This window comes from Triturus cristatus, chromosome 1_2 (genome assembly GCF_964204655.1).
Source record: "Triturus cristatus chromosome 1_2, aTriCri1.1, whole genome shotgun sequence".
NCBI classification, from domain to species: Eukaryota; Metazoa; Chordata; class Amphibia; order Caudata; family Salamandridae; genus Triturus; species Triturus cristatus.
This window is the reverse complement of record NC_140580.1, coordinates 1196079577-1196105300: the sequence shown is the minus strand read 5'-3', so window position 1 is coordinate 1196105300 and position 25724 is coordinate 1196079577. Positions and strand designations below refer to the sequence as shown.

Genomic DNA, 25724 nt, shown 5'->3' with positions numbered 1-25724 from the left:
TGAAGGTAGGACTTATTCGGCCAAGATCAAGCTGTTTGAACAAGTATAAACCCATGATGAGATCACAGGCCAGCTTGATTCAAGGCTTGTTGTCCCACTTCTAATGAATGCTTCCTGTCCCCAGTAGAGAGACGTCCATTGCTTCCTGTCCCCAGTAGAGAGACGTCCACTGCTTCCTGTACCCAGTAGAGAGACTTCCATTGCTTCCTGTCCCCAGTAGAGTGACCTCCATTGCTTCCTATACCTAGTCGAGTGACGTTTATTGCTTCCTGTCCTCAGTAGATTGAGGTTCATTGCTTCCTGTCCCCAGTAGAGAGACGTTCATTGCTCCCTGCCCCAAGTAGAAAGATGTTCATTGCTTTCTGTCCCCAGTAGAGAGATGTCCGTTGCTTCCTGTCCCCAGTAGAGTGATGTTCATTGCTTCCTGTACTGAGTGACGTACATTGCTTCCTGTCCCCAGTAGAGTGACGTTCATTGCTTCCTCTCCCCAGTAGAGAGATGTCCATTGCTTCCTGTCCCCAGTAGAGTGACGTCCGTTGCTTCTTGTCCCCAGTAGAGTGACATTCAGGCTTCCTGTACCGAGTAATGTCTATTGCTTCCTGTCCCCGGTAGAGAGACGCCCATTGCTTCCTGTCCCCAGTAGAGAGACATCACTCGGTACAGGAAGCAACGAACGTCAATTGCTTCCTGTCCCCAGTAGAGAGCCGTCCATTGCTTCCTGTCCCCAGTAGAGTGACATCCATTGCTTCCTGCCCCAGTATTCACGTTGATTGCTTCCTGTCCCCAGTAGAGTGAAGTTCATTGCCTCCTGTCCCCAGTAGAGTGACGTTCAATGCCTCCTGTACTGAGCGATGTATATTGCTTCCTGTCCCCAGTAGAATGACGTTCATTGCTTCCTGTCCCTAGTAGAGAGAGGTCCATTGCTTCCTATCCCCAGTAGAGAGACGTCCATTGCTTCCTGTCCGCAATAGAGGGACGTCCATTACTTCCTGTCCTTTGTAGAGTGACGTCCATTGCCTTGTGTCCCCAGTAGAGTGACATCCATTGCTTCCTGTCCCCAGTAGAGAGATGTCCATTGCTTCCTGTCCCCAGTAGAGTGACGTTTATTGCTTCCTGTACTGAGTGATGTCTGTTGCTTCCTGTCCCCAATAGAGAGACGTCTGTTTCTTCCTGTCCCCAGTAGAGCGACGTTCATTGCTTCCTGTACTGAGTGACGTTCATTGCTTCCTGTCCCCAGTAGAGTGATGTTCATTGCTTCCTGTACCGAGTAATGTCTATTGCTTCCTGTTCCCGGTAGAGAGACGTCCATTGCTTCCTGTCCCCAGTAGAGAGACATCACTCGGTACAGGAAGCAATGAACGTCAATTGCTTCCTGTCCCCAGTAGAGACCCGTCCATTGCTTCCTGTCCCCAGTAGAGTGGCATCCATTGCTTTCTGCCCCAGTAGTGATGTTGATTGCTTCCTGTCCCCAGTAGAGTGAAGTCCATTGCCTCCTGTCCCCAGTAGAGTGACGTTCAATGCCTCCTGTACTGAGCGATGTATATTGCTTCCTGTCCCCAGTAGAATGACGTTCATTGCTTCCTGTCCCTAGTAGAGAGTGGTCCATTGCTTCCTATCCCCAGTAGAGAGACGTCCATTGCTTCCTCTCCGCAGTAGAGGGACGTCCATTACTTCCTGTCCTTTGTAGAGTGACGTCCATTGCTTCCTTTCCCCAGTAGAATGACATCCATTGCTTCCTGTCCCCAGTAGAGAGACGACTATTACTTCCTGTACCGAGTGACATCCATTGCTTCCTGTCCCCTGTAGAATGACGTCCATTGCTTCCTGCCCCCAGTAGAATTATATGCATTGCTTCCTGTCTCCAATACAGTGACGTCTAGTGCTTTCTTTCCCCAGCAGAGTGGCGTTCATTGCTTCCTGTCCTGAGTGATGTCCATTGCTTCCTGTCCCCGGAAGAGTGACTTCCAGTGCTTCCTGTCCCCAGTAGACTGACGTCCATTGCTTCCTGTCCCCGGAAGAGGGACTTCCAGTGCTTCCTGTCCCCAGTAGAGTGACGTTCATTGCTTCCTGTCCCGAATGACGTCCTTTGCTTCCTGTCCCCAGTAGAGAGACGTCTGTTGCTCCCTGTCCCCAGTAGAGCGACGTTCATTGCTTCCTGTAGTGAGTGACGTTCATTGCTTGCTGTCCCCAGTAGAGTGACGTTCTTTGCTTCCTGTACCAAGTGATGTCTATTGCTTCCTGTCCCCAGTAGAGTGACGTTCATTGCTTCCTGTCCCCAGTAGAGAGACGTCCATTGCTTCCTGTCCCCAGTAGAGTGAAGTTCATTGCTTCCTGTCCCTAGTAAAGTGACGTCCATTGCTTCCTGTCCCCAGAGAGTGACTTCCAGTGCTTCCTGACCCCAGTAGAGTGGCGTTCATTGCTTCCTGTGCCCGGAAGAGTAACTTCCAGTGCTTCCTGTCCCCAGTAGAGTGACGTTCATTGCTTCCTGTACTGAGTGACATCTGTTGCTTCTTGTCCCCAGTAGAGTGATGTTCATAGCTTCCTGTACCGAGTAATGTCTATTGCTTCCTGTCCCCGGTAGAGAGACGTTCATTGCTTCCTGTCCCCAGTAGAGAGACATCACTCGGTACAGGAAGCAATGAACGTCAATTGCTTCCTGTCCCCAGGAGAGAGCCGTCCATTGCTTCCTGTCCCCAGTAGAGTGACATCCATTGCTTCCTGCCCCAGTAGTGACATTGATTGCTTCCTGTCCCCAGTAGAGTGAAGTCCATTGCCTCCTGTCCCCAGTAGAGTGACGTTCAATGACTCCTGCACTGAGCGATGTATATTGCTTCCTGTTCCCAGTAGAATGACGTTCATTGCTTCCTGTCCACAGTAGAGTGACATCCATTGCTTCCTGTCCCCAGTAGACAGATGTCCATTTCTTCCTGTCCCCAGTAGAGTGACGTTTATTGCTTCCTGTACTGAGTGACATCCATTGCTTCCTTTCCCCAGTAGAATGACATCCATTGCTTCCTGTCCCCAATATCGAGACGACTATTACTTCCTGTACCGAGTGACATCCATTGCTTCATGTCCCCTGTAGAATGACGTCCATGGCTTCCTGTCCCCAGTAGAATTATATCCATTGCTTCCTGTCTCCAATACAGTGATGTCTAGCGCTTCCTGTCCCTAGTAGAGAGACGTCCATTGTTTCCTGTTCCCAGTAGAGTGAAGTTCATTGCTTCCCGTCCCCAGGAGAGTGACATCCATTGCTTCCTTTCCCCAGTCGAGTGACGTCCATTGCTTCCTTTCCCCAGTAGAATGACATCCATTGCTTCCTGTCCCCAGTAGAGAGATGACTATTACTTCCTGTACCGAGTGACATCCATTGCTTCCTGTCCCCTGTAGAATGACGTCCATTGCTTCCTGTCCCCAGTAGAATTATATCCATTGCTTCCTGTCTCCAATACAGTGATGTCTAGCGCTTTCTGTCCCCAGTAGAGTGGCGTTCATTGCTTCCTGTCCTGAGTGACGTCCATTGCTTCCTGTCCCTGGAAGAGTGACTTCCAGTGCTTACTGTCCCCAGTAGACTGACGTCCATTGCTTCCTATCCCCGGAAGAGGGACTTCCAGTGCTTCCTGTCCCCAGTAGAGTGACGTTCATTGCTTCCTGTCCCGAATGACGTCCATTGCTCCCTGTCCCCAGTAGATGGACGTTCATTGCTTCCTGTACTGAGTGACGTTCATTGCTTGCTGTCCCCAGTAGAGTGACGTTCTTTGCTTCCTGTACCGAGTGATGTCTATTGCTTCCTGTCCCCAGTAGAGTGACGTTCATTGCTTCCTGTCCCCAGTAGAGTGAAGTTCATTGCTTCCTGTCCCTAGTAAAGTGACGTCCATTGCTTCCTGTCCCCAGAGAGTGACTTCCAGTGCTTCCTGACCCCAGTAGAGTGGCGTTCATTGCTTCCTGTGCCCGGAAGAGTAACTTCCAGTGCTTCCTGTCCCCAGTAGAGTGACGTTCATTGCTTCGTGTCCCGAGTGACATCCATTGCTTCCTGTCCCCAAAAGAGTGACTTTCAGTGCTTCTTGTCCCCAGTAGAGTGGCGTTCATTGCTTGCTGCCCCCTTTACAGTGACATCCATTGCTTCATGGCCCCTGTAAAGTGACATCCAGTGCTGCTTGCCCGAGTGACGTTCATTGCTGCCTGCCCCGGGTGACGTCCATTGCTTCCTGTCCCCAGTAGAGTGATGTCCAGTGCTTCCTCTCACCCAGGCCTGGATGTCCAGCGCCTCAAACACTGCCTGCTCATCACCCAGATCTGTGTGTCCAGCGCCTCAAACACTGCCTGCTCATCACCCAGGCCTGGATGTTTGGCGCCTCAAACACTGCCTGCTCATCACCCAGGCCTGGATGTCTGGTGCCTCAAACACTGCCTGCTCATCACCCAGACCTACATGTCCTTTGCCTCAAACACTGCCTGCTCATCACTCAGACCTGGATATCTAGCGCCTCAAACACTGCCTGCGCCTCACCCAGGCGTGCATGTCTGGTGCCTCAAACACTGCCTGCTCATCACCCAGATTTGCATGTCCAGCGCCTCAAACACTGCCTGCTCATCACCCAGACCTGGATATCCGGCGCCTCAAACACTGCCTGCTCATCACCCAGACCTGGATATCCGGCGCCTCAAACACTGCCTGCTCATCACCCAGACCTGTGTGTCCAGCGCCTCAAACACTGCCTGCTCATCACCCAGGCCTGGATGTTTGGCGCCTCAAACACTGCCTGCTCATCACTCAGGCCTGGATGTCTGGTGCCTCAAACACTGCCTGCTCATCACCCAGACCTGCATGTCCGGCACCTCAAACACTGCCTGCTCATCACTCAGACCTGGATATCTAGCGCCTCAAACACTGCCTGCGCCTCACCCAGGCCTGGATGTCTGGTGCCTCAAACTCTGCCTGCTTATCACCCAGGCCTGGATGTCTGGTGCCTCAAACACTGCCTGCTCATCACCCAGACTTGCATGTTGTCAGATGCCCCACACGACTTACCTCTGCTTGTGAAGCAATTCCGCAGAGACGACAAGAGCACCTGCCCCTGTACCCACCTGACCCTTGTGGAATGTAGGACCCAGCAGGGATGAGATGGACGCAGGGAAGGGAGCCAGACAAGAATGTAGAGGCTTGGTGTGTGGTGTGGAGCTTGCGGGGTATCTCGGTGCCAACTGGAAAACAGGAAGGAACTAGATCAGAAAAGAACCACACCTCCCGCTTTCTGAGCAACCCTTAAAACATACACAGAAAATGTTCTCCTTCTGGGAACTCACCAGTGCTTCTGTAGACTACGGTAGCCAGAAATCATTGCAACTCCAAAGAAGGATAACCAAGGTGAGGCGCTCCTGCGTAAAGGTACCCAAGCAAAACCAAGGGAAAGCGCTCCTGCGCAATGTGCAATAAACCAATGTCAAACCAGAAGGCAAAGCGCTCCTGCGCGTACTGCATTAACCAATGCTTAGTCACAACTAAAAATGTGGCATCCCTGGAAGGCAAACGTAAGCTATGAACAACGCTCCAGCTCTGTGGAGCTATACCCGAATGCAGCGCTCCTGCGTGATGGGGAAACAAAACAACTGTGAGGAAAACCCAAAGTAAAGCACTCCTGTGTAATAACCCTTAACCCCCGTACAGCGCTCCTGCGCGGCAAGGGTACACAGGTCGGGGAAAAGTTCAATACCTCGACTCGCGCTCCAGCGCGGCGAGGAAAGCAAACAAACAGCGCTCCAGCGCGGAGTAGAACGGCTGATTCCTGACGCGTCTCAGCTCCGGAAACATCAATCGCGTCTCAGGAGAATCCGGAAGGAATTCGAAGCACGGAGCCGGCAGGAAAGGCGATGTTTGAGCGTTTCCCCCGGAAGTGCTTCTGTAGACTAAGGTCAGCTGCCAAGGACAAGACACATGTCCAGCGCCTCAAACACTGCCTGCTCATCACCCAGACCTGGATATCCGGTGCCTCAAACACTGCCTGCTCATCACCCAGACCTGGATATCCGGCGCCTCAAACACTGCCTGCTCATCACCCAGACCTGGATGTCTGGTGCCTCAAACACTGCCTGCTCATCACCCAGACCTGGATGTCTGGCACCTCAAACACTGCCTGCTCATCACTCAGGCCTGGATGTCTGGCGCCTCAAACACTGCCTGCTCATCACCCAGACCTGGATATCCAGCGCCTCAAACACTGCCTGCTCATCACTCAGGCCTGGATGTCTGGCGCCTCAAACACTGCCTGCTCATCACCCAGACCTGGATGTCTGGCGCCTCAAACACTGCCTGCTCATCACCCAGGCCTGGATGCTCGATGCCTCAAACACTGCCTGCTCATCACCCAGACCTGGATGTCTGGCGCCTCAAACACTGCCTGCTCATCACCCAGACCTGGATGTCTGGCGCCTCAAACACTGCCTGCTCATCACCCAGACCTGGATATCCGGCGCCTCAAACACTGCCTGCTCATCACCCAGACCTGGATATCCAGCGCCTCAAACACTGCCTGCTCATCACCCAGGCCTGGATGCTCGGTGCCTCAAACACTGCCTGCTCATCACCCAGGCCTGGATGCTCGGTGCCTCAAACACTGCCTGCTCATCACCCAGACCTGGATGTCTGGTGCCTCAAACACTGCCTGCTCATCACCCAGACTTGCATGTTGTCAGATGCCCCACAAGACTTACCTCTGCTTGTGAAGCAATTCCGCAGAGACGACAAGAGCACCTGCCCCTGTACCCACCTGACCCTTGTGGAATGTAGGACCCAGCAGGGATGAGATGGACGCAGGGAAGGGAGCCAGACAAGAATGTAGAGGCTTGGTGTGTGGTGTGGAGCTTGCGGGGTATCTCGGTGCCAACTGGAAAACAGGAAGGAACTAGATCAGAAAAGAACCACACCTCCCGCTTTCTGAGCAACCCTTAAAACATACACAGAAAATGTTCTCCTTCTGGGAACTCACCAGTGCTTCTGTAGACTACGGTACCCAGAAATCATTGCAACTCCAAAGAAGGATAACCAAGGTGAGGCGCTCCTGCGCAAAGGTACCCAAGCAAAACCAAGGGAAAGCGCTCCTGCGCAATGTGCAATAAACCAATGTCAAACCAGAAGGCAAAGCGCTCCTGCGCGTACTGCATTAACCAATGCTTAGTCACAACTAAAAATGTGGCATCCCTGGAAGGCAAACGTAAGCTATGAACAACGCTCCAGCTCTGTGGAGCTATACCCCAATGCCGCGCTCCTGCGTGATGGGGAAACAAAACAACTGTGAGGACAACCCAAAGTAAAGCACTCCTGTGTAATAACCCTTAACCCCCGTACAGCGCTCCTGCGCGGCAAGGGTACACAGGTCGGGGAAAAGTTCAATACCTCGACTCGCGCTCCAGCGCGGCAAGGAAAGCAAACAAACAGCGCTCCAGCGCGGAGTAGAACGGCTGATTCCTGACGCGTCTCAGCTCCGGGAACATCAATCGCGTCTCAGGAGAATCCGGAAAGAATTCGAAGCACGGAGCCGGCGGGAAAGGCGATGTTTAAGCGTTTCCCCCGGAAGTGCTTCTGTAGACTAAGGTCAGCTGCCAAGGACTAGACACATGTCCAGCGCCTCAAACACTGTCTGCTCATCACCCAGACCTGGATATCCGGCGCCTCAAACACTGCCTGCTCATCACCCAGACCTGGATATCCGGCGCCTCAAACACTGCCTGCTCATCACCCAGACCTGGATGTCTGGCGCCTCAAACACTGCCTGCTCATCACCCAGACCTGGATGTCTGGCACCTCAAACACTGCCTGCTCATCAGTCAGGCCTGGATGTCTGGTGCCTCAAACACTGCCTGCTCATCACCCAGACCTGGATATCCAGCGCCTCAAACACTGCCTGCTCATCACTCAGGCCTGGATGTCTGGCGCCTCAAACACTGCCTGCTCATCACCCAGACCTGGATGTCTGGCGCCTCAAACACTGCCTGCTCATCACCCAGACCTGGATGTCTGGCGCCTCAAACACTGCCTGCTCATCACTCAGGCCTGGATGTCTGGCGCCTCAAACACTGCCTGCTCATCACCCAGGCCTGGATGCTCGGTGCCTCAAACACTGCCTGCTCATCAACAGGCCTGGATGCTCAGTGCCTCAAACACTGCCTGCTCATCACCCAGACCTGGATATCCAGCGCCTCAAACACTGCCTGCTCATCACCCAGACCTGGATGTCTGGCGCCTCAAACACTGCCTGCTCATCACCCAGACCTGGATGTCTGGCGCCTCAAACACTGCCTGCTCATCACCCAGACCTGGATGTCTGGCGCCTCAAACACTGCCTGCTCATCACCCAGACCTGGATGTCTGGCGCCTCAAACACTGCCTGCTCATCACCCAGACCTGGATGTCTGGCGCCTCAAACACTGCCTGCTCATTACTCAGGCCTGGATGTCTGGCGCCTCAAACACTGCCTGCTCATCACCCAGGCCTGGATGCTCGGTGTCTCAAACACTGCCTGCTCATCACCCAGACCTGGATGTCTGGCGCCTCAAACACTGCCTGCTCATCACCCAGGCCTGGATGCTCGGTGCCTCAAACACTGCCTGCTCATCACTCAGGCCTGGATGTCTGGCGCCTCAAACACTGCCTGCGCCTCACCCAGACCTCGATGCCCAGCGCCTGCCTGAAGAACAATAAACCAGATACAGTAGAAATCTGGCTCAATTACATGATCCATGACAGATGTAAACCCCAAATTTCATTAAATGACCCTCCCCTCAAGGACCTCATTGCCAAAAGACAAGGTTGGCCTTGTAGCTGCTCGTTCTTCCAAAGAAAAGGAAAGTGTTTCTTCCAGGAAGCAACTTCAGAACTGCTGTTCAGACTCTCAGACTCTTGCATGTGGATGGCGGTGACTCCTTCCAGACTCCAGGTGGTACCCATGTGTGACACCCTCATCCATGACCTGAAGCAATGTGATCACATCCCCCCATCCCCTGGGACTCCACTGAGTCCCCCCATCCCCTGGGACTCCACCACATCCCCCCATCCCCTGGGACTCCACTGAGTCCCCCCCATCCCCTGGGACTCCACCACATCCCCCCATCCCCTGGGACTCCACTGAGTCCCCCCCCCCATCCCATCCCCCCATCCCCTGGGACTCCACTGAGTCCCCCCCATCCCCTGGGACTCCACTGAGTCCCCCCCATCCCCCGGGACTCCACTGAGTCCCCCCATCCCCTGGGACTCCACTGAGTCCCCCCCATCTCCTGGGACTCCATCACATCCCCCCATCTCCTGGGACTCCATCACATCCCCCCATCCCCTGGGACTCCACTGAGTCCCCCCCATCTCCTGGGACTCCATCACATCCCCCCATCCCCTGGGACTCCACTGAGTCCCCCCCATCTCCTGGGACTCCATCACATCCCCCCATCCCCTGGGACTCCACTGAGTCCCGTCCCCCCCCATCCCCTGGGACTCCACTGAGTCCCCCCCATCCCCTGGGACTCCACTGAGTCCCCCCCCATCCCCTGGGACTCCACTGAGTCCCCCCCATCCCCTGGGACTCCACTGAGTCCCCCCATCCCCTGGGACTCCACTGAGTCCCCCCATCCCCTGGGACTCCACTGAGTCCCCATGCTCAACTCTTTGCTAATACAAGAAACACTGTCACAAAAGAAGAAGCGATCAACGCTGGACACGTCTGAGGCCCCCTGAGGTCGCAGAACAAGAACTCCTCATCTCTGTTGTCTAAATATTCAATCCCGCAGACGTGGCAGCTGATACTCTGTCCCCTCACTTTCTTTCTCTTCCCCATCTCTCTAGCTGCTCCTTTTCTCCTCTCTCGCCCTATCTCACTCTCTCGCTCTCTCGCCCCCTTCACCTTTCTCCCTCTCTCTCCTTTTGTTGCTCCCCTTTTTCTCCCATCCCTCTCTCCTTTCTCTGTCTCTCCCCGATCTCCCTCCCCGGCCCTCTCCCCTCCTCCTTTTTTTCTCTCCTCAATAGCCTTTATCACGATCTTCCTTTGCTCATCACTGGCTGGCCAGTCAAACTCTTCTGTGCTTGGCTCCCTCCCCTGTGAGGTTGCCTGTCTGGCTGCACCACGCTAGCCCACCGCCATCACTTGCCTGCCCTTCACCTGTGGTTTACAGAAGGGGTTTGTGATGGAGGGCTCAGCTCACGAGGGGCTGGGCCAAGAGGCATCCAAATGTTGACATCCAAATGGGCTCCGATGGCTTGCACTCCTGGATCGGACCACCGTGAGCACCTTAAGCCCCCAATATTCCGGATGGATCCCTCTGCTGTCTCCCCCCTCTGCTGCGCTCTCTCCCCTCTGCTGCGCTCTCTCCCCTCTGCTGCGCTCTCTCCCCTCTGCTGCGCTCTCTCCCCTCTGCTGCGCTCTCCCCCCTCTGCTGCGCTCTCCCCCCTCTGCTGCGCTCTCCCCCCTCTGCTGTCTCCCCCCTCTGCTGCGCTCTCTCCCCTCTGCTGCGCTCTCCCCCCTCTGCTGCGCTCTCCCCCCTCCTTGTCGGATGCATCCCCTCTGCTGCGCTCTCTCCCGTCTGCTGCGCTCTCCCCCCTCTGCTGCGCTCTCCCCCCTCTCCTGCGCTCTCCCCCCTCTGCTGCGCTCTCTCCCCTCTGCTGCGCTCTCTCCCCTCTGCTGCGCTCTCTCCCCTCTGCTGCGCTCTCTCCCCTCTGCTGCGCTCTCTCCCCTCTGCTGCGCTCTCCCCCCTCCTTGTCGGATGCATCCCCTCTGCTGCGCTCTCTCCCCTCTGCTGCGCTCTCTCCCCTCTGCTGCGCTTTCTCCCCCCTCTGCTGCGCTTTCTCCCCCCTCTGCTGCGCTTTCTCCCCCCTCTGCTGCGCTTTCTCCCCCCTCTGCTGCGCTTTCTCCCCCCTCTGCTGCGCTTTCTCCCCCCTCTGCTGCGCTCTCTCCCCTCTGCTGCGCTCTCTCCCCTCTGCTGCGCTCTCTCCCCTCTGCTGCGCTTTCTCCCCTCTGCTGCGCTTTCTCCCCTCTGCTGCGCTTTCTCCCCTCTGCTGTCTCCCCTCTGCTGCGCTCTCTCCCCTCTGCTGCGCTCTCTCCCCTCTGCTGCGCTCTCTCCCCTCTGCTGTCTCCCCTCGGCTGCGCTCTCCCCCCTCTGCTGCGCTTTCTCCCCTCTGCCGTCTCCCCTCGGCTGCGCTCTCTCCCCTCTGCTGCGCTCTCTCCCCTCTGCTGCGCTCTCTCCCCTCTGCTGCGCTCTCTCCCCTCTGCTGTCTCCCCTCGGCTGCGCTCTCCCCCCTCTGCTGCGCTTTCTCCCCTCTGCTGTCTCCCCTCGGCTGCGCTCTCCCCCCTCTGCTGCGCTTTCTCCCCTCTGCTGTCTCCCCTCGGCTGCGCTCTCCCCCCTCTGCTGCGCTTTCTCCCCTCTGCTCTCTCCCCTCTGCTGCGCTCTCTCCCCTCTGCTGCGCTCTCTCCCCTCTGCTGCGCTCTCTCCCCTCTGCTGCGCTCTCTCCCCTCTGCTCTCTCCCCTCTGCTGCGCTCTCTCCCCTCTGCTGTCTCCCCTCGGCTGCGCTCTCTCCCCTCTGCTGTCTCCCCTCGGCTGCGCTCTCTCCCCTCTGCTGTCTCCCCTCGGCTGCGCTCTCTCCCCTCTGCTGTCTCCCCTCGGCTGCGCTCTCTCCCCTCCTTGTCGTTACTGACACCCCGGGTCAGCTTCAAGGGCGTCGCTTCCGGCTGCATGAGTCTGACTCCCTGGCCTGTGCCTTGAAGGCTGGCGTCATGGGGTTGTCGAATGGTGTCCTGTGGTTGGTGGGGTTGTCGAATGGTGTCCTGTGGTTGGTGGGGTTGTCGAATGGTGTCCTGTGGTTGGTGGGGTTGTCGAATGGTGTCCTGTGGTTGGTGGGGTTGTCGAATGGTGTCCTGTGGTTGGTGAGGTTGCCTCTCATGACTGGCGCGTGCAGGCATTTGATTGGCCGGTGGTATTATGGGATTTCACTCGATTGTTGGGGTTGGCCGGGGGTATCACGGGCGGGCTCGGCAGCGACACCTTCTTGGTTGATAGATGCTGGTTAATCAGTTGAAGAATTCATTTTGTGAATTCTTCTCCACATGTGAAAGAATTTCTAATTCAATAATTTAATGTGTGGTAATTTTCTGTTTCCTTTCTAGGGACCTCCAGGGGATATCGGATTTAAAGGCATTCAAGGCCCCCGGGGCCCCCCGGGTCTTATGGTGGGTGTGTCTCAGATGATGTTTGAGTCCATGAGAGAGGGCTGAACCACTGTATCCCACAGAGGGGCTGTCTGCCGTGGGACTGGTTTCTATTTCATGTTCTGTTGACATCAGTCCGCAACCCCCACCTAACTTCTCAAAGTCATGCGAGGGGAGTGACTGCCGAGAAGGCATTCTCTGCTAGCTCCTAGCAGAGTTTCTATTTCACGGGCTTCAGGACCTAGCCCCCAAGGTCTGCACCAACCTCCAATGTCTGCACCAACCCCCAAAGTCTGCTTCAACCCCCAAGGTCTGCACCAACCCCCAAGGTCTGCACCAACCCCCAAGGTCTGCACCAACCCCCAAGGTCTGTACCAACCCCCAAGGTCTGTACCAACCCCCAAGGTCTGTACCAACCCCCAAGGTCTGCACCAACCCCCAATGTCTGTACCAACCCCCAATGTCTGCACCAACCCCCAAGGTCTGCACCAACCCCCAAGGTCTGCACCAACCCCCAAGGTCTGCACCAACCCCCAAGGTCTGCACCAACCTCCAATGTCTGCACCAACCCCCAAGGTCTGCACCAACCCCCAAGGTCTGCACCAACCCCCAAGGTCTGCACCAACCCCCAAGGTCTGCACCAACCCCCAAGGTCTGTACCAACCCCCAAGGTCTGTACCAACCCCCAAGGTCTGTACCAACCCCCAAAGTCAGCACCAACCCCCAAGGTCTGCTTCAAACTCCAATGTCTGCACCAACCCCCAATGTTTGCACAAAACCCAAGGTCTGCACCAACCCCCAATGTCTGCACCAACCCCCAATGTCTGCACCAACCCCCAATGTCTGCACCAACCCCCAAAGTCTGCACCAACCCCCAAAGTCTGCACCAACCCTCAAGGTCTGCACCAACCCTCAAGGTCTGCACCAACCCCCAAGGTCTGCACCAACCCTCAAGGTCTGCACCAACCCTCAAGGTCTGCACCAACCCTCAAGGTCTGCACCAACCCCCAATGTCTGCACCAACCCCCAATGTCTGCACCAACCCCCAATGTCTGCACCAACCCCCAATGTCTGCAACATGGCTCTGCGATCAAAACTCACGGCAGTGTCTAGGGCCCCCCTTTTTTTCCAAAGGCCCTTTGCCAATTCCCAAAAGCCATTTTACACTGTGGTTTCCTGTACCTGAACATTTATGGCATCTTGTTTACAATTCTGCTTTCTGCATTTTACATCATGCCTCTGTGTCGACGTACACAGCACTGTGTTTGGGGCGCTTTACGGTGGTGATCGTGTGTGAACCTCAATTTCGAAGAGCACGGATTAACCACAGGCTCTCAAGCAGACACACCTGGCTCTCCACCTCTGTTGACAAATGCTCCGTCCTGTAGAGACAGAAGGAAGTCATTGTAGGCTTTGATTCCACTCAAAGCAAACCCTGTCCAAGCCAAAAGATGTCTGTCCCAAACACCACAAAACCACCAAACATTATCCAAGCACTGAACTAAGGAACTGAGTTAAACCTCTGCAACCTTTGTGGCTCGAATTGCAAGTTTGATTCATCTTTCGTTTGCACTCTGCCCTGAGGAAGACACAAACCATTTTGCTTTGGTGTCGCGACGTCAACAATTTAGTTACAGATTGTTAGAATAGGAAATTTACAACTGGTTTATTTTTCAAATGTTGCAAGAGATGATACCTGAGCCGCCGCTCACTCGTTCACCCCTCACTCACTGGCGCGTGCACTCAGAGCTCCGCCTCACTCACTCCCTCTCTTGGAATTGGCTTGTGTCCTGTCGGTTTGTAGTTGTTGACACGCTTCTGTGTTGTTTTGTGTCGCAACATTAGTAGTGATCAGATGCTGTTTTGTCTTTCTCTTCACAGGGAAAGGAAGGTCTCGTTGGACCCAGCGGAATTGTGGGACCTTCCGGAAATCTTGTAAGTTGTCTTCTTTTCTGATGTTACTTCATAGTTCATGTTCCTCTGGGGAGCGGACAGTTTCACTTCTTCCATCTCAGCTGATCACGAGGACAGAACTCTACTGCTGCCCCAAGGTGAGGCCATTCACAGATGCTTCAGAGATGACCCTTGTACCTACTCCGTGGCCAGGTTCAGGGAAGAGAACTCTTCCACCTGCTCCAAGAAGAGAGTCTGTCACAGCTCCAAGGTCGGCTCTTATACGGGAACCCCCACAGCTCCAAGGTCAGGTCTTCTATGGGAACTCTCACAGCTCCAAGGTCAGGCCTTCAATGGAACTCTCACAGCTCCAAGGTCAGGCCTTCCATTGGAACTCTCACAGCTCCAAGGTCAGGCCATCCATGGGAACTCTCACAGCTCCAAGGTCAGGCCATCCATGGGAACTCTCACAGCTCCAAGGTCAGGTCTTCTATTTGAATTCTCACAGCTCCAAGGTCAGGTCATCCATGGGAACTCCCACAGCTCCAAGGTCAGGCCATCCATGGGAACTCTCACAGCTCCAAGGTCAGGCCTTCAATGGAACTCTCACAGCTCCAAGGTCAGGTCTTCTATGGGAACTCTCACAGCTCCAAGGTCAGGCCTTCCATGGGAACTCTCACACTCCAAGGTCAGCTCTTCCAATGTACCTCTCACAGCTCTAAGGTCAGGTCTTCTAATGGAACTTTCACAGCTCCAAGGTCAGGCCTTCCATTGGAACTCTCACAGCTCCAAGGCCAGGTCTTCAATGGGAACTCTCACAGCTCCAAGGTCAGGCCTTCCATGGGAACTCTCACAGCTCCAAGGCCAGGTCTTCAATGGGAACTCCCACAGCTCCAAGGTCAGGCCATCCATGGGAACTCTCACAGCTCCAAGGTCAGGTCATCCATGGGAACTCCCACAGCTCCAAGGTCAGGCCATCCATGGGAACTCTCACAGCTCCAAGGTCAGGCCTTCAATGGAACTCTCACAGCTCCAAGGTCAGGTCTTCCATGGGAACTCTCACAGCTCCAAGGTCAGGTCTTCTATGGGAACTCTCACAGCTCCAAGGTCAGGCCTTCCATGGGAACTCTCACACTCCAAGGTCAGCTCTTCCAATGTACCTCTCACAGCTCTAAGGTCAGGTCTTCTAATGGAACTTTCACAGCTCCAAGGTCAGGCCTTCCATTGGAACTCTCACAGCTCCAAGGCCAGGTCTTCAATGGGAACTCTCACAGCTCCAAGGTCAGGTCTTCCATTGGAACTCTCACAGCTCCAAGGCCAGGTCTTCAATGGGAACTCCCACAGCTCCAAGGTCAGGCCATCCATGGGAACTCTCACAGCTCCAAGGTCAGGCCTTCAATGGAACTCTCACAGCTCCAAGGTCAGGTCTTCCATGGGAACTCTCACAGCTCCAAGGTCAGGTCTTCCATGGGAACTCTCACAGCTCCAAGGTCAGGTCTTCATTCGGAACTCTCACAGCTCCAAGGTCAGGTCATCCATGGGAACTCCCACAGCTCCAAGGTCAGGCACTCCATGGGAACTCCCACAGCTCCAAGGTCAGGCCATCCATGGGAACTCTCACAGCTCCAAGATCAGGCCTTCAATGGAACTCTCACAGCTCCAAGGTCAGGCCTTCAATGGAACTCTCACAGCTCCAAGGTCAAGTCTTCATTCGGAACTCTCACAGCTCCAAGGTCAGGTCTTCTATGGGAACTCTCACAGCTCCAAGGTCAGGCCTTCCATGGGAACTCTCACACTCCAAGGTCAGCTCTTCCAATGTACCTCTCACAGCTCTAAGGTCAGGTCTTCCAATGGAACTCTCACAGCTCCAAGGTCAGGTCTTCCATGGGAACTCTCACAGCTCCAAGGTCAGGTCTTCCATGGGAACTCTCACAGCTCCAAGGTCAGGCCTTCCATGGGAACTCTCACAGCTCCAAGGCCAGGTCTTCAATGGGAACTCTCACAGCTCCAAGGTCAGGTCTTCCATGGATGGGAACTCTCACAGCTCCAAGGTCAGGTCTTCCATGGGAACTTTCACAGCTCCAAGGTCAGGTCTTCAATGGGAACTCTTACAGCTCCAAGGTTAGGTCTTCTATGGGAACTCTCACAGCTCCAAGGTTAAGTCTTCATATGGAACTCTCACAGCTCCAAGGTCAGGTTTTCCAATGGAACTCTCGCAGCTCCAAGGTCAGGTCTTCCATGGGACCTCTCACAGCTCCAAGGTCAGGTCTTCCATGGGAACTCTCGCAGCTCAAAGGTCTGGTCTTCCATGGGGACTCTCACACTCCAAGGTCAGCTCTTCCAATGGAACTCTCACAGCTCCAATGTCAGGTCTTCCATGGGAACTCTCACAGCTCCAAGGTCAGGTCTTCTATGGGAACTCTCACTGCTCCAACGTCAGGCCTTCCATTGGAACTCTCACAGCTCCAAGGTCAGGTCTTCAATGGGAACTCTCACAGCTCCAAGGTCAGGTCTTCCATGGATGGGAACTCTCACAGCTCCAAGGTCAGGTCTTCCATGGGAACTCTCACAGCTCCAAGTTCAGGTCTTCAATGGGAACTCTCACAGCTCCAAGGTCAGGCCTTCTATGGGAACTCTCACAGCTCCAAGGTCAGGTCTTCCAATGGAACTCTCACAGCTCCAAGGTCAGGTTTTCAATGGGAACTCTCAGAGCTCCAAGGTCAGGTCTTCCATGGGAACTCTCACAGCTCCAAGGTCTGGTCTTCCATGGGACCTCTCACAGCTCCAAGGTCAGGTTTTCCTTTTTCATGGGAACTCTCACAGCTCCAAGGTCAGGTCTTCCATGGGAACTCTCACAGTTCTATGGTCAGGTGTTCCAAGGGAACTCTCACAGCTCCAAAGTCAGATCTTCCATGGGCACTCTCACAGCTCCAAGGTCAGGTCTTTCATGGGAACTCTTACAGCTCCAAGGTCAGGTCTTTCATGGGAACTCTTACAGCTCCAAGGTCAGGCCTTCCATGGGAACTCTCACAGATCTAAGGTCAGGTCTTCCGTGGGAACTCTCACAGCTCCATGGTCAGGTCTCCCATGGGAACTCTCACAGCTCCATGGTCAGTTCTCCCATGGGACCTCTCACAGATCTTAGGTCAGGTCTTCCGTGGGAACTCTCACAGCTCCAAGGTCAGGTGTCTTCCATGGGAGCTCTCACAGCTCCAAAGTCAGGTCTTCCATGGGAACTCTCACAGCTCCAAGTTCAGGTCTTTCATGAGAACTCTCACAGCTCCAAGGTCAGGCCTTCAATGGAACTCTCACAGCTCCAAGGTCAGGCCTTCAATGGAACTCTCACAGCTCCAAGGTCAGGTATTTCATGGGAACTGTTACAGTTCCAAGGTCATTCCTTGCATGGGAACTCTCTCAGCTTAAAGGTCAAGTCTTCCATGGGAACTCTCAGAGCTCCAAGGTCAAGTCTTTCATGGGACCTCTCACAGCTCCAAGGTCAGGTCTTCCATGGGAATTCACACAGCTCCAAGGTCAGGTCTTCCATGGGAAGTCTCACAACTCCAAGGTCAGGTCTTCCATCAGAACTCTCAAAGCTCCAAGGTCAGGTCTTCCATGGGAACTCTCACAGCTCCAAGGTCAGGTCATCTATGGAAACTCTCACAGCTCCAAGGTCAGGTCTTCCATGAGAAATCTCACAGCTCCAAGGTCAGGCCTTCAATGGAACTCTCACAGCTCCAATGTCAGGTCTTCTATTTGAACTCTCACAGCTCCAAGGTCAGGTCTTCTATTTGAACTCTCACAGCTCCAAGGTCAGGTCATCCATGGGAACTCCCACAGCTCCAAGGTCAGGCCATCCATGGGAACTCCCACAGCTCCAAGGTCAGGCCATCCATGGGAACTCCCACAGCTCCAAGGTCAGGCCTTCAATGGAACTCTCACAGCTCCAAGCTCAGGTCTTCCATGGGAACTCTCACAGCTCAAACGTCTGGTCTTCCATGGGAACTCTCACATCCCAAATGTCTGGTCTTCCATGGGAACTCTCACAGCCCAAATGTCTGGTCTTCCATGGGAACTCTCACAGCCCAAAGGTCTGGTCTTCATGGGAACTCTCACAGCTCCAAGGTCAGGTCATCCAAGGGAGAGAATTCTTGATGCTCCAAGATCAAGTTATCCTGGAGAGGGACCTCTTTCACTGCTCCAAGGTCAGGCCCTCCCGGTGAGCGAATTCTTCAACCTGCTCCAATGTCAGAGCTCCAAGGTCAAGTCTTCCATGGGAACTCCCACAGCTCCAAGGTCAGGCCTTCAATGGAACTCTCACAGCTCCAAGGTCAGGTCTTCCATGGGACCTATCGCAACTCCAAGGTCAGGTCTTCCATGGGAACTCTCACAGTTCCAAGGTCAGGTCTTCCATGGGAACTCTCACAGCTCCAATGTCAGGTCTTCCATGGGAACTCTCACAGCCGAAATGTCTGGTCTTCCATGGGAACTCTCACAGCCGAAATGTCTGGTCTTCCATGGGAACTCTCACAGCCCAAATGTCTGGTCTTCCATGGGAACACTCACAGCCCAAATATGGTCTTCCATGGGAACACTCACAGCCCAAATATGGTCTTCCATGGGAACTCTCACATCCCAAATGTCTTGTCTTCCATGGGAACTCTCACAGCCCAAAGGTCTGGTCTTCCATGGGAACTCTCACAGCTCCAAGGTCAGGTCTTCCATGGGAACTCTCACAGCTCAAAGGACTGGTCTTCCATGGGAACTCTCACAGCTCCAAGGTCAAGTCATCCAGAGGAGAGAATTCTTGCTGCTCCAAGATCAAGTTATCCTGGAGAGGGACCTCTTTCACTGCTCCAAGGTCAGGCCCTCCCGGTGAGCGAATTCTTCAACCTTATCCAAGGTTAGATGATCCAAAGAAACTCTCACTGCTCTAAGATCATATCACTGATGGGAACAAACTCTTTCATTTGCTCCAAGGGCAGGTCTTCTAAGAAAACTCTCTCATTGCTCCAAGATCAGAATCCTTTCACCAGTTCAAGGAGGGAGCCGTTGCACCTGTTCCGAGGTGAGGCCTCCAGGGGCGCTCTCGCTGCTCCTAAGTAATCCCAGGGGAAACTGTCATTGATCTAAGATCAGGTCATTGAGGGGAGCTACATCTCTCATCAGCTGTAACTTCAGGCAGTCGCTCCAAGGTGAGGTTGATTTCACCTGCTCCTTGCACACTTTTCTCCCAGCTCCCAGCGCATGCATCATCTCAAAAGTAGCTGCAACCTCCAGTGCCCTCACATGACACATATCTAATGAGTAGTAATTTCTGTGCGGGAGTTTCAGGCACATCTTTTTGGGGTAAAGTGTCTGGAAGGGGCTGTGTGAGGCGCATCAGTTGGGATGAGGTGTCTCTGATGGATACTTCTAACTACAGATTCCTCACTTTATAAACACTCCAGGCTCCAGACTGGCTTCAGAGAATTATCTTCAACAATTCCCTCTCACGCCGGTAGGTGGCATTGTGGAGCTCTGCGTCATATCCTTCCTGCCCTTGCTGATGTCTGTTCCTTTATTTCTGCACCTTCCAACATGGATCCAGACCTCTTTCCCTCAATTCTGTCGGGTGTGGCAGACCAAATTTGCAAAGTTTTGCCAGTGTGCAAGGAACATGTCCCCCCTAAGACAAGAGGGTTCAAGCCTTGCAAGCGCTGCCAAAAACAAATGTCAGGGATAGATGCTCAAGTGGTGTGTCTCAGGTGTTTAGGCTCTTCACACTACTTGGCGTTGTGCGACAACTGCGCTTAGATGAATCAGAAATCCATCCGGGACCCCAAGGCCAAGCTCTACATCACGGAACATCACTGAAAGGCTCTGTCCCATCGAAGTCGAAACAGCGATGCAATCTTGTTTCCAAGGTTGATCTCACTAATGCTCTTCTTCCAGGTTGAAGCCATCAGGTAAGTCAAAGAAGAAGAAACACACGCAGTTGAAGTAGAGCCCTCTTCATTCCTGCGACCCCATCACAAGGATTTCCTCAGCCCCCAGTTTACCTCCAAGTCACGGTCTTAGCCTCTTACCTCGGAACAGATCCTGGCTTTGATTCCAATTCAGTCTGAGTTTCTGTGTCCATTGGCGTCACTGCAGCAGGTCCCGGCCCTCAAAGAGGACATGCAACAGATCTTTAGTACTCCACCAGATCCCTCTGGAGCACCTCCGTGCCCTGTGGATCTGAGGGGGCCTTCAGTCAGTCTACCTCTGGTGGATCTGTCCCGACATGCACCGTGCCTCTTGGTCCTGGCCCAGAGTCAGCACAGACTCGAGGGCTGATGCCTACCTGACACCCTATATGGCGCCACAACCGCTGCGGGACTTGAGCATCGCTGCCGGCAGCGATGCCACTGATGTTGGAGGAGAGCCAGGTGTCCTTTCAGACTCAGCAGCAAATCTGCTGCAAACTTGACCGACATCACATCCCCCTCGACCCTGAGCTTGTTCCGATTCGGGGACTCTTCCTCTCAATTATAGGTTTCCAGAATAAGACAATGACACTGATGATACTTCTCAACTAGACAATGACGAAAATCTCTTTTTGGACCTACAAGAGGCCAGCGGGACTTCACCTGACACTGGTCTCCACTCTCCTAGTGCTGCCCACTCAGCTGAAGAGTCTGCCTCCTTTGCTATTGACTTGCAAAGAGCAGCAGAGGTTTTAGATCTACAACTACTGACTATGGACGTCAAAACAAACATCCTGACTGAGGTCCTGCAGCCAGGACAGACCTCACAGGCACGCCTCCTGCTGTTCAATGAGGTTCCAAGGACACATGCAGCTGAGGAAAGCCAGGATTTTGCCCACCAGTCAATAGGCAAATAGCCAGGAGGCATAGGCATGCACAAATAAGACCCAGCGTTAATCTTGCAGCATCCAAGTCCTGGGAGCCTGGTAGCCAGGCCTCCACCAGCACGCTCAACCCCACGTTTAACGCTAGACCGAGAGTCGAAAAGCATGGAGGCATTTGCCAAACACATGTTCTCTTCAGCCGGCCACGCCCTCAAGCTGGTGAATTCAAGTCGCCTCCTATGACAATACTCGCTTGCATTGTGGGACATAGTAGCGAACATCTTGGCTGCAGTCCTAGAGGAACTTCAGACCAGCCTACAGCAAATAATGCAGGATGGTCATGACACTGCAAAATACGTCATCTGCTCTGGCCTGGACACCACTGGCTGCTTGGGTAGGGCTTTTGCGGCATGCTTGGATTCGCCCCACTGGATTTTCCAGTGATAACCAAAAATCCCACTAATGGACACGCCATTCGATGGCATCCCTATCTTTGGAGTTAAGGCATACTCGGCCCTGGAGCACTTTAAGGAGAACAAAGCAACAGTGCACTTCTGGGGGCTGGCACCACCTACGTGCCAGTTCCCCTAACAATGTCTCCCCTTTCCAGGCTATGACATAGGTCTCCAGCAGACCCGCCCCAGACTTTGCCTCAGCAACAGCGGACCTCCTAGGCCCTCCTGGGTAGAGGTTGGTGATCCAGCTGCTAAGGGCCCGGGGACTGCTGAATCCCCTAACCCTGAGTCAAAAATAAAACCACCATAAGTTGCCCTCGACTGCACAAAGTCACCTCATAGGAGACTGGATCTCCTTTTATCTCCAACGGAGGTAGAGCATCTGTTAGAATCCGGATTCCCTGGGTGACACAGGTGAGTACCTGGGACAAACAGGGGGTCCTTCTTCCAGTCAGGGAAAGGGGGGTACACTTTAACAATAACCCCTGCTCACCCTCTAGGTAGCTTGGCCCGAGCAGACAAGGCGTTATCTTAGGCGTAATGGTTAAGCATTTGTGATCACACACAACAATCCAATGTTACCCCCACAAATGGACTCCACACTGGGTGTATCAAAATATACTTTGTTTATAGAATTCAGGATTATCACAAGACCCAATAACGTGTATGCGGGCCCACAATATTACTTGGCAAAAAGAGTTCTCAGTTCAGCGTATTGTTACAAGGTCCGTGCACTTCGTTCCCGGTTCGGGTGGGGAGCGGGTCTCACTCGCTCTGCGGGCGCTCCAAAGGGGGAGCGTGCACCTCGAGGTGCGATCGGGCACAGTACCTTTATCTTTGGGGAGTTGGCGCGAAGGCTCGGTCGTCCTGGCGATGCGTACTACGGTACTCAGCGACCTTGGGCGTTGCAGGCTCAGGGGATGAACATCCAGGGGCACTTTCCAGCGGGTTGCGGCATTCGCGCCGTGCTGGTGATGGGTAACTTGAAGATCACGCTGCGGGGCACAAACGCTCGTACGCTCCTCACAGGGGAGACGCACGGGATCACCACACGCGCCGCCACTTTCCCCACAGCAGAGGGAAGGCGCGTACGCAGGCATATGTGGTTTGTTAGGGGGGTGAAGCCATACAGTCACAGTCCTTCCGTTGCGGTGCGAGTTGCGACTCGTAGGGGCCAATAGTGACGATGCTCAGGCGGGGTGAGACCCTCCTTTGCGGTGCGAGCTACGGCTCGTAGAGGGGCCACAATCACGTTGTTCGGGCCGGACAGCGGGTGCAAGCTTCAGGGAAGTACGCTTCGTTCGGGAAGCGCATGCAGCAGTTCTCTTCCAGATTTCAGGGAAAACGGTCCGTTTTCCTGCTCTCTCACACGGCGGTGAAGTCCACTGGTCCTGGGACTTCGTTCAGGGAGCAAGCTCAGCACAAGCCCTTGGAGATCTTAAACAGCACAAGTTGAAGCAAAGTTTATCAGCAATCTTTCTCCTCTCCTTCAGTAGCAGGGCAACCACTGCAGGCCAATCCCCCAGGTCAGGGACAGTATTCCTCCCACAGCTTTCCCGGTTCCTTCTCCTCAGGCAGAGGTTCGTCTTGTAGCAGGATCTGATTTCTTAGGAGCAGGGCTCCTACATTTATACCACATTTCTTTTGTTCTCCCAGGCCAGGGAAGCCCTTGCCTAGTTCAGTCCAGTTCTGGAGCACTTTGTTTACGCGATGCAGGCTGCTTCATTCGAGGTGCAGGGCAGAGTCATCAGACTCTCCACAGGGGGCGGAGCCGGCATTGTGGTGGCAGAGCACAGTCCTATTCAGAGCCCAGGTGCGCTCCTCCCACCCATCTACCTGCCAATCGTCCTATTCTCCACCAGGCTACCTAGCCCTGCCCATCTGGGTTTCCCCAGGCTTGTCACTCACGCAAGCCAGACAGCAGATACACATCACGCAGAGGCGGGCTGAAATGGTTAGGCAAGCAAAGGCCAGCTTTCTAAAAGTGGCATTTGCAAACGCAGAATATTAAAATAAACCTTACTAAAAGGTGTACCTTATTATTCTGAGTTCAGGCATACCAAACTCGATTTTCTACCATGTGTTCCCTGGGCCTGTTAGGATCATAGGATGTAACAATCTTAACAGCCCATTCTGGCCTATGAGAACAGGGTAGCCTTACTATAGTGAAAAACGAAAATGGCTGTAATTCACTATTAGGACATGCCACACACATCAGGGCTTGTCCTACCTTATGCTTACAATGCACCCTGCCCTGGGGCCTACCATAGGGGTGACTAATATGAAGTTAAGGGAAGGTTTTAGGGACTGGCAAGTGTGTGCACTTGCCCAGTCAGCATGTCAGTACCAGACTGCACGCAGGCTCTGCAATGGCAGACCTTAGATACATTTCACCAGGCCGCTTCTGTGGGTGGCACAACCAGTGCTGCGAGCCCACCAGCGGTATTTGTATTTACATGCCCTGGCACTCCTGGTGCACTTTACTGGGGTCTGATAGTAAACCAAATAAGCCAATCATGGAATCCAAACAACATATACATTTTACATAGGGAGCACTTGCACTGTGGCACAGTGCTCTGAGCGGCCAACACCATAACAACACATGAGGCACAGCGACAAAAAGTGGAAGGGAGACTCACGCCAAGGTGCCAGGTCTAACACGTGTCCCCTCCAGCTGAAAAGTGGGGAGAACTACCCTAGCCCAGGGAGTTCCTCATCACTAAGGCAGAAAAATCTGGACAGACCGTCAGCATTGGCGTGATCTGTACCAGGGCGATGTTCCACCGTGAAATCCATACCCTGTAGGGAAATGGACCACCTCAACAGCTTTGGATTCTCACCCCTCATATGCATCAACCATCTGAGGGGCCTGTGGTCCGTCTGAACCCGGAAGTGAGACCCAAACAGGTAGGGTCTTAGCTTCTTCAGCGCCCAGACCACAGCAAATGCCTCACGCTCAATAGCACTCCATCTTTGTTCCCGTGGAAGTAACCTCCTGCTAAGAAAGGCTACAGGTTAACTAGGCCCTCTTCATTAATCTGTGAAAGAACAGCCCCCACACCATGCTCTGAAGCGTCTGTCTGAACGATAAACTCTTTGGAGAAGTTGGGAGCCAAGAGCACAGGCGCCGTGCACATAGCAGCTTTCAGGGCCTCAAAAGCTTTCTGACAGGTGTCAGTCCAAATCACTTTCCTGGGCTGCTTCCTAGAAGTCAGCGCTGTCAAGCGGGCAACAATGTTGCCATACCCCTTGACAAACCTCCTGTAGTACCCGGTGAGACCTAGGAAGGCTCTCACCTCTGTCTGGGTTTTGGGCGACTCCCAATTCAGGATGGTTTCTATCGTGGGTTGAAGGGGCGCCACCTGGCCGCTCCCAACCTGGTGCCCCAAGTACACCACGGATCCCTGCCCGATCTGGCACTTACTCGCCTTGATCGTGAGGCCTGCCTTGCGCAGCGCCATCAACACTCCCCAGAGGTGGCGCAGGTGTTCTTCCCAAGTGGAGCTGAACACTGCGATGTCGTCCAGGTAGGCTGCACAGAACGAATCCAGTCCAACCAACACCTGGTTGACCAACCTCTGGAAGGTGGCAGGGGCATTCTTCATCCCTAAGGGCATAACCCGGAACTGGTAGTGCCCATCTGGGGTGGAAAATGCTGATCTCTCTTTGGCCCCATCGGTCAAGGCGATCTGCCAGTACCCAGACGTTAAATCAAACATGCTGAGGTAGTTGGCAGCCGATCTATGATCTCATCAGCTCTGGGAATGGGGTGTGCGTCAGTCCTGGTGACCGAATTGAGTCCTCTGTAGTCCACACAGAACCGGAGTTCGGGTGTGGCTCCCGGCGCTGCAGCCTTTGGGACCAAGACCCCTGGGCTGGCCCAAGGACTGCTTGAGGACTCAATTACCCCGAGGGCAAATATCTGGGAGACCTCCTCCTTGATGCAGGCCCTCACCCTGTCAGTCACCCTGTAGGCCTTGTGCCTCACGGGGGTACTATCCCCAGTGTCCACATCATGGATGCACCAATCAGTGACACCGGGAACCAGGGAAAACAGATCAGAAAATTGTCCCAGCAGCTGGCGACAATCATTCTGTTGCTCAGGGGTCAGGGCGGAATAGAGGATGACACCATCCACTGACCCATCTTGCTCCTGGACCGACAGGAGGTCATGAAGAGGTTTGGTCTCCTCTTTCATCCCAGCATCTATTGCCAAGAGCATGCCCACTTGGGACCTCTCCAAGTTGGGCTTGAGGCGGTTGACATGTAGGACCCTTAAGGGGTTCCTAGGAGACTTCAGGTCCACCACGTAGGTAACAGGCCTCTTGCGCTCCGCAACCTCAAAGGGACCGGTCCACTTATACT

At 54.1% G+C, this 25724-nt stretch overlaps 1 protein-coding gene across 3 annotated transcripts in view; it reads left to right on the top strand.

Annotated features, from left to right (window-relative positions):
* Positions 1-25724, top strand: part of COL27A1 (collagen type XXVII alpha 1 chain) — a 2221286-nt gene that overhangs the window by 1833636 nt on the left and 361926 nt on the right. For all 3 annotated transcript variants that reach the window (XM_085614179.1, XM_085614180.1, XM_085614178.1), the window contains exons 51-52: positions 12141-12203; positions 14064-14117. In XM_085614179.1, the coding sequence (XP_085470305.1) occupies positions 12141-12203; positions 14064-14117 (117 nt within the window). The remainder of the gene's footprint in view (positions 1-12140; positions 12204-14063; positions 14118-25724) is intronic.